At 41.7% G+C, this 12,508-nt stretch overlaps 1 protein-coding gene across 17 annotated transcripts in view; it reads left to right on the top strand.

Moving 5' to 3' along the window:
* LOC147114610 (focal adhesion kinase 1) overlaps window positions 1-12,508 on the top strand; it is a 630,568-nt gene that overhangs the window by 550,625 nt on the left and 67,435 nt on the right. For all 17 annotated transcript variants that reach the window (XM_085992416.1, XM_085992424.1, XM_085992409.1 and 14 more), the window contains one exon: window positions 3,029-3,140. In XM_085992416.1, coding sequence (XP_085848542.1) covers window positions 3,029-3,140 — 112 coding nt within the window. The remainder of the gene's footprint in view (window positions 1-3,028; window positions 3,141-12,508) is intronic.

Genomic DNA, 12,508 nt, shown 5'->3' with positions numbered 1-12,508 from the left:
TGCTGTTGTACTAACACCTTGGCAGTATTAATAAATAAACTCATCCCTTGTCTACCTTTGTGTTCGTTCGATACTTTTCTTTGCGCTTTAACTCTTTTTGGTAGGTGGATCATTTGCTATAAAATAGATCATTTGTGATTTAAGCACAGGGATTTTTTTGTTTGCTTGTGAACCTGCTCAACTCAATCTAATACAAAAGGTTCAGTGGTACAGAATCTGATACTAGCTCCCAGCAATATTTCAGCTGATTTAATTTATTGGTGAATTTCTGTTTCACTTTCAAAATGACAATTACTTCCCAACGGTTTGAGAGATTCGTGTTTTAGTTTTGGCTTGTGGTTGTACTGTTGGCTTCGAAGAAATTGAATTAGTCGAATTTAGACCTGGATGAAACAAACCCCCTAAATGCAAATGGTTGCTGGTTATTTCGTCAGCCTAGTCAACCAAAGATGCCCTCTGTCCTATTTGGACTACTGATGAATAAACATTTTTTTGAGCTGGAGCTCTTCCCAGTGTAAAGCTGCAACTGTCTAAACTGGAAGTGATTTGTGTTGCCTGCACAGTATATTAACCATCAGAATTATAATCTAGGGTGAAATCAGCTGATGTATTTCACCATGTGACATATTGTGTATTTTAGACACTTCAATTTTGTACAACCTAACTATTGTTTACATCAAGCTATCATTTTTCTTCTGTTGCATTGTCTTTTCCCAGCATTGGGAGCAGTCATTGCTGATTATGTAGGTAATTCCAGGGCCCACCACAGAAGAATTACTGAACAACAGCATTTTATATGAAAAGCTTTTTTAAGTAAAAGACATTTGCACATTACTAAATAATAAAATCACCCTCATAATCTCTCAATTTATTTGAAACTAGAATTTACTAAATGGAGAAACTGGACCTCGTTTCGCCTTTTATCGGGTATGAAACGGAGGCAAAAAGGTCCAATTTCACGGTGCTATGTAGTACGTCCCAAGGGAGCCTGAAATACATCCAACCCCATTTTGGTTTAGATGATATTCAGGCATCCCTGGCAGACACCTTAAACTCTTGCATGTGTTATTCAGGGATGCTAATCAAATCAAATCAACTTTTATTGTCATTGTTAGTGCACAAGTGCAGTACAACGAAATGTAGGCTTGCGGCTCCCGAGAGTGTACAATTTGGATTCGGACACTTAAACATTCAACATACATTTATACATTTGGCTTGCAGTATATTAGCATAAATATGACATAGCTGGCTCAAATTGGTGAGAGCTGGCAGCTGCACCGACCTATTCTTTTCAAATATGTTCTATTCTGTGCCCATCAAAATGAGGGATATTAGTGCTTGCGAATGAGAAACTTCACATTTCAGGCACCCAGTGTCAGCATCAAACAATCCCAGGGTAGGTACAGCAGGGGTTAAATAAAGAATAAACCTCCCTCTACACTGTCCCATCAAACACCCACAAAGCGGGTATAGCACAGGTCCGATACAGAATAAAGCTCCCTCAACTGGACAAGGCTTCTTCGACAGCACCTCCCATATCCACGACCTCTACCACCTAGAAGGACAAAGGCAGCAGGCACATGGGAACACCACCACCTCCAAGTTACCCTCAAGTCACAAACCATCCTAACTTGGAAATATATCGCCAATCCTTCATCGTAGCTGGGTCAAAATCCTGGAAATCCCCCCCCCCAACAGCACTGTGGGAGTACCTTCACCACACGTACTGCAGCGGTTCAAGAAGACGGCTCACCACCACCTTCTCGAGGGCAGTTAGGGATGGGCAACAAAGGCTGGCCTTGCCAGCGACAGACACATACCGTGAATGAATTTTAAAAAACACTGTCCCATCAAACTCTCTCAGGGTAGGTACAGCATGGGTTAAACACAGTGTAACCTCCCTCTACACTGTCCCATAAAATACTCCCAGGGCGAGTATAGCGCAGGTCAGATACAGAATAAAGCACCCTCAACACTGTCCCATCAAACACTCCCAGCACGAGTTAGATACAAAGTAATGCTCCCTTAGACGGTTATGCTGATGAGGTTAGATGAAGTCGGATGGGAGGAGGCCCATGTGGAGCATGAACACCAACATAGACCAGTTGGGCTGAATGGCCTGTTTCTGTGCTGTAATTTCTATCTAATTCCTCTCCAAACTTGCAAGCTGCCTCTGGATTGGACCGCCGCTCACCGGAAATATGCTGATGAGGTGCGAGGCCCAATTTCGGTTGAACCTTAGGCTTCTGGTGCGTGCTCCATGTGCGTCACCTAATAATGCCCGAAAAGGGGCATAAACCATTTTCTGGCCTAATTGTCTTAGCTATGTTACTGTAAAAAGTGCAAGTCACAGACTGTTGGGTCAGTCTGTGCAAGGATCATTTTTTGGACTGCTTAGGGCACATACATACTCCATCAATTGGAATTAGGAGTGACTTGCTCCAAGTTTGTTTTGGATTTAGTGGCCCAGTGTGCGCAAACTGTTGCAAAACCCGATCTGAGCTCGAGTAATTAACTTGGTGGTGATGTCATGATGCATAATGCAATTTAGTTCTTTTTAACTTTTTTAAAATTTATTTCAAGCTTTACAACCAGGAGGGGCATCTCGCCCCCCCCCCCCCCCCCTTCCCATCATTGGAAGCTGTGCCTTCCACTGTCTAGGCCCCCACGATTTGGAATTCTCTCCCTAAATTCTCCTCCTTTAAAACCCTCCTTAAAACCTACCTCTTAGACCAAGCTTGTGGCCATTTCTCGTAATACCTCCTCCTTTGGCTTGGTGTCTGTTTTTGTCTGATTACACCTCTGTGAAAAGCCTTGGGACTTTTTCTATATTAAAGGCGCTATATAAGTGCACGTTGTTGTTTTATCAGTAATTTGGTCACCTCGGTCTTCCTAGCGCCATTATTTGCAAGAATACAAATACTGATTTTTGAATTGTCTGAACTTTCCTCACTAATGTGGCCCAGCTATTGCTACGGGCAGTTTGTTTTTCTGACAGATAAAATAAATGTTATTTTCTTTCTTTCAGTACAATATTGGAAGAAGAGAAAGTGCAACAGGAAGAACGAATGAGAATGGAGCAGAGACGACAGATCACAGTTTCCTGGGATTCAGGAGGATCAGATGAAGCCCCTCCAAAGGTACAGTGGTCATTCAACCCATCTAGCTGCCTGCACTATTTAAAAGCATCTAATTGTCATGAAATATTTACATTGTGGTGTTCTTCGGTTGCTTGTTCAATTCCTGGCTTGACGTAGTGCATCTTTTCATCATTCAAAGGCCTCCTTTTAATGGTTTATATACAAACATTAAATAAATAAAAGGTTTATTACAAATTTAAATTGATATTTGTTACTGTTGATATGGATCTGACTTAAGTAATATCGAATAGTTGCAGCTATCTTTTTGTTCCACTAATGGAAGAATGCCTCAAGTTGCAGTATTCAGGTTTGTTTTCAGGTTTGACCATCAGTGGTGGGAAATTTCAAATGACTCATCTCCAAAATTTCAGATTATATTTGGGTAGGTTTGAATTTATGAAATCAACAACAACTTGCATTTATATAGCGTCTTTAATGTAGTAAATCGGCCCAAGGCACTTCATAGGACCGTTATCAAACCAGATTTGACACCGAGCCACAGAAGACGATATTAGGAAAGATGACCAAAAGCTTGGTTAAAGAGGTAGGTTTTAAGGAGCGTCTTAAAGGAGGAGAGAGAGGTTTAGGGAAAGAATTCCAGAGCTTAGTGCCTTGGCAACTGAAAGCACGGCCACTAATGGTGGAGCGATTAAAATCAGGGATGCGCAAGAGGCCAGAATTGGAGAGGCGTAGAGATCTCGGAGGGACGTAGGGCTGGAGGAGGTTACAGAGATAGGATGGGGTGAGGCCATGGAGGGGTTTGAAAACAAGGATGATAATTTTAAAATCGAGGTGTTGCCGGTCCGGGGGCCAGTGTAGGTCAGCGAGCACAGGGGTGTGATGGGTGAAGGAGACGTGGTGCGAGTTAGGATATGGACAGCAGAGTTTTGGATGAGCTCACGTTTATGGAGGGTGGAAGATGGGAGGCCGGCCAGGAGTGCGTTGGATTAGTCAAATCTAGAGGTAACCAAGGCGTGGATGAGGGTTTCAGCAGCAAATGAGCTGACGCAGGGGCGGAAGAATGACATGCCATCGGCTCTATTTACACACGATTTTTAATGTCAGACATTAAAGATGGTGTGTGAATGCATCCTTGGATACTTTTGTAACAGTGTCCCGTCTGAGATGAATCAAGAGTACAGATTTGAGTGGGTTCTGGTGAACTTCTATTAAAGTACGACCATTAATGCGCATGCATAAGCTATTTATTTGTTAATACAAATATTTTGCTGTTTAAATTACTTTTTAATTCACTGCTAAAGACTGAGGGGGAAAAATTAAGTATCGCCCCGTTTGCGATACCTTTAGCGGTAACGAAGAAGTAGCGCCGGACGCTACGCCAGTGAATCCGACGCGAATTTCGTGTTTAGTGCTCCAGGAAGGAAGTGGAGCGCTAAACCAAGTGCTACCGCTTCCCTTGGAGCACTAAAGTTCGGTAAAAGGGGCGGTAGCAGTACAACGCTGCCCAATGACGAGGGCAGCGCTGCCGGGAACAGAGGCTCCTTCCCTCCCTTAAAGGAAAGAGCCATTGCTGCAGGCTCTGCATTAAATCAATGTCCCTCGTCACCGACGGCAGCCACGATCCACAAAGATCAGCCCCAAGCACTCTAACAGAGTTGCAGGGCTCATCAATCGCAGCACAGGAAAAAGTTGAAAAAATAACAAAGGGTGAAAACAAATTTTTCATTGACACAAGCGACCTTACCTTTAAATACCGCTCCCCAAGCGCCCGGCCTGCCTAACAACGCCTCCTGCAGCTGTCGGCGTTAACGGCCAGCGATGCTGCCGGGGGCAGAACCGAAGTTCGGATCCGGGGCGCTGCACAGCAGGATGACGTCACGATCTCCGGGCGCAGGAGATCCTGGCGCTGGTGGTTACTGCTGCCGCAAACCTCCACGTCAATTTCGCGGGCGTCGGTATTATCGCGGCGCCCGGTCGCAAAGCTGGTAGTGCCTACGGGAGGCCAATTTCTCCCCCTGAATGTTTTGATTTGCCACACTTTTTACGTTCAGAATCATATTACATATTAAATGTTGATGGTAGATGAGTTTAAATATATATCTGCCTCATTTTAAGACTGGCACAAAGTTGAGAAAATATTCCTTTAGATTAGAAATTATGCTATATGGTGGATGACGTGGTATACATAGATTAGTTTTGAATTGTGCAGTGTCTTGTTAGCAAGGCCATGAGCTATCTGCCAAAGCACATAATTTAAATCAAGTAAGCTAGATATTACCTTTATACACTGCGATTTTTTTTTTTTAATGGTACCACAATGACAGTACTTAGCCTTTGAAGTTCATTTACATTGTCTAATTGTAGCTCATCAAAAACATTTATTTGAAAACTTAAATCAGAACTAGCCAGTATGTGAAGGTACAAAATAAGTTCAGAGTATATCGTCGAGCATCTCTCTATCAACAATATTTCATGCTTCTATTGATTTTTTTTTTGACAAAGTTAGTTTAATTTAATACACGACTCTTGTACTATGAAATAACTTGCCTTTCAGTGGGCTGAATATTTTATCTATCAACTCAAATGATCACGCGTTTTCTGCATTTGTGATTTGTTATAGTATGTACTGAAAATCTTAATATTTTACCATTAGGATAAAAGAAGGTGACGCTTTTAGTCCCTTCTCGTCTAGAAATATCTAATATTTGTGGTGTTAAATTTTATTTGTAGAACGTAATCTTTACTTAAATTACAGTCTCAAATTGAGTGTGCTGTCTATGCTTCTCATGTAGCATGTCTTCGATTTTGGTTTGCATGTTCATTTGTCATCCATAATGATCATAATCGTCTCTTTTTTTGCACTGATACATGCTGCTTTTCTGCTTTAATCTGCTTTGTGTCTGTCTGCAGCCAGCCCGTCGGCCACCTTTGCAACACAGTCTTAGCTTGGACAGTCTGTCTTTTCCTGAGTTCTCCCAGCGCAACATCAAGTTTTGTTTATGTCTAGAACAGCCATCAAAAGCTTACGAGCATCCATTCACTGCATCTGCTTCTGACAGGCTTCTTCCTATGCGGCCTCGGCGCAGGCCTTCTCTGCCCCCTTCAGCCTACCGACGGAGTGCTCGTCCGCTTCCCCTTTATTTTGACAGGCTGAACTTGAATCTGCCGCGACAACTGATGCCTGGAGAATGGAGAAGAGACCAGGAAGAAGCAATGGTTAGGATTCACTGTGCAAAGGGAGAAAAGACCAACACAGACATTGTCATACAGCTAACTATAGACATAAATGAACTAAATAGTGAAAGGCAGTGTTGGTAATTGATGATGCATTTAAAATTCTACATCTGGTGCACATACTGGGTAGGAGTAATGCACTTTAACAGCAATCCTTTTCATTTCAATGACATTTAATTAAAAAGTCAGCATTTTTCTCCCTTCTCTTTAAGCCCAGATGTCAAGAGGGTACATGAGAATAATTTTCTCTCCTCACTTTCTACAGAGAAGCACTTCCTCTCTCTCTTGTCTCCACAATGGTGACATGAGATAAGGAGCCCATTATGTGGGGAAATTGTGGGTGCAAACTCATTTGCTACCACTCTGTGGCACAGCGCCATCAGGACACCCTTTTTTTTCTCCAAACATGGTTCTGCATTCAAAATGTACTGAAAAGAAGTTCTCTAAATAATAAATATATCATAAGCACATCTTTGGGAAGGACTGGGCGGTGTAGCGAGTTAAACACTGGCCTTTCACCGCTCAGATCTGGATTCATATCCAGCCCAGATTGATGGGATGTGTATCTCCTCTGTCTGTTGACTGTAAGTGCCCACCATGAAGTGAGTTTAGTGGTCTTGATCTTTTTCCTGGTGGGCATAGCCAGATAACTGCCCCTATTTAGCACGAAATTGGCAAGTCACAGAATAGCTGGTGTGGGAAAGGGTAAAATGTTGCACTGTTCTGAAGTTGGTGATGAGGCATATTGTTGCAGCAGTGAAGAGAGAACTTCACACTGCAGCTAATTGTGGTACACATAACCTGGGAGTGCTCAAAATGAGTCACACGTAAATCTTTCACCTTGATGAGTACTAAATTCACACCGCTCTTTAAATAGGTGTGAGGTTGCTTTGGGGAAAATTCATAAACCCACTTCTTGGTACATACATGTTTCTCAGTTGTGATAATGCAGCAACATTTTTAACCATTTGACAAAGCCTTTTCACTTTTTTTCTTTACAAAGAAAACTTCTGAAAACTATGTAAATAATTACCAATTTCTTTGAGTAACATCCATGCTAACAATGATTTCTTGCTGGATGCAGTGGATGAGCTTAAGTGTTCAGTCTAACCCAGCATGTCCAATATGGTCCTCCCTTTCACAGAGAATCTGTTGTAAGATCTGTAACTTCCCCTGTTTTAATTGCTTGCCTTTTTGTGCCTCCATATATCTTTCATCACTCCTTTCTACTTTCTCATCCTATGAAACTGATGGCAGTAAGTTTTCACTTGATTTGGTGTTTTCATATGTGCAACTTGATAAGTGTTTTTCCACCAGCATGAAAGCTATTAATGGAATGTAAAATTGCCATGCGTGTGTGGTGCATGTGTATAATACATATGGTACAATGGAGTTTCTTTCTCTATATATGATACAGATACTGGCAGCAGTTTATGATTGTAGCAGCAAATGTTTTATCAGAAAGTTACAGAAATGAATGAGATAACACAAAGGTTTAAGGCAAAAACTGTACACCAAAATCCACTTTTCTGAAAATCAGTTAGTATTTGTCTGATTATAGCCATGAACTTTTGATAATTATTGATGATACAATACATTCAGCTCGTACTTTGTGTTACCAGTGAGCAATAGTGTCTGTTCTTTTGCCTGCTAAAGTCAATTGGTGGGGGAGTGGCTCTGGTCTATGCTGAACTAACTGATCTTTGCTATGGAGATGATTGTGGTGTTGGAATTGACCTCGGCAGCTCTTGATTAAGGAGGGGGGCGGGGTGGAAATCAGCCAATGTTCCTACTTCTGTTTGATATCCAGTCATTCCAGGAAAGTATGCATTTATGGATGTCAGGTGAAGGACATGATTGATTCTGTTATGATCTACTCCATTATCAAGTAGCCTGCCATCGTTCAGCATTTGGCCTCAAACTAAAAGGATGATTAGTTAACTTGGCTGAGGTACCAGAGGGCACCATTTTGTGTTTCAGTTCAAAGCTCTAACACAAAATATCTCTGCGCCTCCTTTACTGACCATGGAACCAGGAGACTGTCTACCTGGACAGGTGACTTTATCTGGTCAGGTGATTATCCACCATTGTTTCTGGCAAGGGAAACTGCTACCAGTGTGAGCCTTGCCGAAAACCTCACTAGCTAACCAATAACACCCAAGTTAAATTGATTATATTATAAAGACATTATTAACCAAAGTTATATTTTTGAGACCTTGGTCAGATCCCCGAAGGACTAACAATCTATTTAATTTCAGGTCTAAAAATGGCACATCTTTATCAATAGATGAAAAGTTACTGTGATAGTCATTACGCTTCCACCAAGAAATGCAAACCTTACTGTATGATTTCTAGACTGGAACTTGTGTAAAGATAACCACTGAGGGGAGAATACAAATCTCAGTAGTGGATTGATGCTTTTTGTAGAAGGCTGAGTGTGCTTTTATTCGTAACGTCATTTGTGCAGAATGAAAAATATTCATAAAGCAGTGCAGGTACGGTTTTGTCTTTTATGCCTTTTGTTCACTAAACTAGTTCACTCAAAAGTGAATTTGATTTGGAGTTGAATGTCTGTGAGGACATGTCACCAGAGTGTAGCACAGAATTAATTGTTTCAGAGTTATTGCTATATATCATTCAAGTTTAAACCAATGGTGCGATAAATGTGTGCATTACTAGGTACCTGATTTCTTTAAAAACAAATTAAACCGTGTCTTGAGGCCGGTATGTATTGTAACATGGATGGGTAAGGTAATCTTCCATAGCCCAGTCTCTGGCGTGCCATGGTGTGAGGGCATCAACTTGAAGGCTACCCTCACCTTCACGCAAGTAGTCATTTGAGCGCAGCATTGGCAGAGGTCTGTGAACAGGTAGCTTCCCTCTTAGCTTTCACTACATTAGAGGCACTATATAAATACAAGTTGTTGTTGTTGTTGGCTCGATATTGTGTGTGGCAACAGGAAACAAAGAAAAGGAGAGGAAGTATCCTTACTCCAGCACTTTTTGTTGTGATTTTTTTTTTAATGTAAGAAAGGAGAAATAGAACTCGGTAATATGTTGATTCATTCATATTCAAGTATATCGTGACCCCTATTCTACCATATGACAAGAATGGAGATACAACTTGTTATTCTTCCGTCTCCACTGCCACCACCAAAAAAAAGCCATATCCATTTCTGCGTCCCTTGATCCATCCTTCAATGTTCTTACTATCCAATAATTGTGTGTTACAAATAACGAAGCACACATGTCCAGTGTTGATCACTGGTAGCGGAACTGGTATATTAAAGAAAGACTTGCATTTATGTAGCGCCTTTCACAACCTCAGAACATCCCAAAACGCTTTACAGCCAATGAAGTACTTTTAAAGTGTAGTCACTGTTGTAATGTAGAAAATATTTAAGACAGGCAAGCTTGGACTATGCCCAATTTTATTCCTCTGATTTGTTGGTAGATACCACACAGCGCCTAGGAGCACGTGAGCAAGGTGATTAACATAAAGGAAAATTCTTTACCATAAATGTGGCATTATCAGCACTACATTATACTGTTGCTAAAAAATGCATGCAATGCATACTTTAATTTTTACTTGTTCTACTCCTAAATTTGGGGTGCAATGTGCTGAGATTTTACAGAAGAAAGCAATAGTAAAAATAGGCTGACTTGCATACTAGGTTTTACAACAATTAGAGTTGTTGTGGAATACACTGCTGGAGGTAATGATTGAAGGAGGGGCCATGCCAACATTTAACACTAGGTTAGACAGGTGGTTGAAGGAAAAGAGAATAAAGGGATTTGGGAACGGGGCAGGCATATGGGATTCGGCTGCTGCTCAGTGGAGGATAAACACCAACATAGACTGGTTAAACCGAACAGCCTTTTTGCATATTGTAATTTCTATGTAATTTTATTCAATTACTAACTTTAACTAGCAAGTTTCCATCATTATGCAAAATAATTTTCCAGATTATTGAATTATAGAGGGCATTCTGCCTTCTGGAAGTGTTTGGAAATTACAAAAGTCATAATTATCTCTCAGCATTTTTGCAAATCTGCACAGATATTTTTTGCATCTATGTCTGTAGTGTCTTTTGTTTTACTTTCTCAGTAACTAAGTGTCTGTATTATATCTGCTTTTCTTCTTGTCTATATGGATATCCAGAAGGCATTTGATAAAGTTCCATACAGGAGATTATTAACACAAATTAGAGCGCATGGAATTGGTGGTAACTTTGTAACACGGGTTGGTAGTTGATTGAGAGGTGGGAGACAGAGTAGGCAGAGGGTTTGTTCTCTGATGCGGAATGTGACAAGTGGTGTTACCCAGGGATCTATACTGGGGCCTCAGCATTCCACCACATATGTTCATGACTTGGATGAAGGAATAGAGAGTTGTATAGCCAAGTTTGCAAATGATACTAAGTTAGAAGGCACAGTAGGTTGTGAGGATGGGAGCAGGATGTTATAAAGGGACATAGACAGACTAAGTGAGTGAGCAAAACTATAGCAGATGGAGTTGAATGTGGGGAAGTGTGAGGTCATCCACTTTAGATCGGAGACAAATCTGAATATTTTCTTAATAGTGAGAGACCAAGAGCTGTGGACGAGCAAAGGAATTTGGATGTCCATGTACACAAATGTACACTCAAGAAGCTCAACACCTTCCAGGACAAAGCAGCCCGCTTGATTGGCACCCCGTCTACCACCTTAAACATTCACTCCCCCCACCACCGGCACACCGTGGCTGCAGTGTGTACCATCTAAAAGATGCACTGCAGCAACTCGCCAAGGCTTCTTCGGCAGCACCTCCCAAACCCGCAACCTCTTCCACCTAGAAGGACAAGGGCAGCAGGCGCATGGGAACACCACCACCTCCAAGTTCCCCTCCAAGTCACACACCATCCTCACTGTGAAATATATTGCCGCTCCTTCATTATCGCTGGGTCAAAATCCTGGAACTCCCTACCTGTGGGGGTACCTTCACCACATGGACTGCAGCGGTTCAAGAAGGCTCACCACCACCTTCTCGAGGGCAATTAGGGATGGGCAATAAATGCTAGCCTTGCCAGCGACGCCCACATCCCATAAACGAATTTTTAAAAAATCATTAAAAGCTAGTGCACAGGTACAAAAAGTAATCAGAAGGCTAATGGAATGTTGGCCTGTATCTTGAAATTCAAAAGTGAAGATGCTTCAGTACAGAGCCTTGGTCAGACCCCATCAGTTCTACGATGTTCATTTTTGGGCAGAAGGTTATGGGTGATTTAATCAAAGTTTTCAAAATGATTAAGGGATTTAATAGGGTAGAGACAGTGAAACCGTTTCCTCTGGTGGGGGAATCCAGAAGAAGAGGGCAAAATCTTAAAATTATAGCTAGGCCATTGAGGAATGAAATCAGGAAGCACTTTTCCACACAAAGGGTGGTGGAGATCTAGAACTCTCTCTCAAAAGGCTATGGATGCTGGGTTAATTGAACTCTTCAAGACTGAGATTGATAGATTTTTGCTAGGCAAATAGTTTCATGGGCTAGGGAACAAAGGTGGGTAAATGGAGTTGATTTTTCGATAGGCATGATCTAATTGAATGGTGGAACAGGCTGGATGGGTTAAATGTCCTACTCCTGTTCCTATGCTAATACACCTGCATATATTGCCAATCATATATTAATCTTCGGGTTCAGCTCCCTATCTTGCCAATCAAATTCCACAAAACAAAACGTCCGTCTCTCTTTGTTTATTGCAGCTCCCGATATTAAATTAAACACAGCCACTATGACAGCTCCCCACCAACTTCATATTCACGCTCATACAACTGTCATGAAAAGTGCACAAAAGTGAGCCATAGAATCATAGAATGGTTACAGCACAGAAGGAGGCCATTCGGCCTGTTGAGCCTGTGCCGGCTCTCTGCAAGAGCACTTAAGCTAGTCCTGCTCCCCTGCCCTTTCCCCGTAACCCTGCAAATTTTTTTCCTTCAGGTACTTATCCAATTCCCTTTTGAAGCCACGATTGAGTCTGCCTCCACCACCCTTTCAGCAGTGCATTCCAGATCCTAACCACTCGCTGCGTAAAAAATGTTTTTCTTCATGTTGCCTTTGGTACTTCTGCCAATCAGCTTAAATCTCTGTCCTCTGGTTCTTGACCCTTCCGCCAATGGGAACAGTTTCTCTCTAT

This window comes from Somniosus microcephalus, chromosome 7, assembly GCF_052327205.1.
Source record: "Somniosus microcephalus isolate GS21.2 chromosome 7, FLI_Smic_1.0, whole genome shotgun sequence".
NCBI lineage: Eukaryota > Metazoa > Chordata > Chondrichthyes > Squaliformes > Somniosidae > Somniosus > Somniosus microcephalus.
The sequence above is the reverse complement of the archived record's forward strand: the minus strand, read 5'-3'. Positions and strand labels throughout refer to the sequence as shown.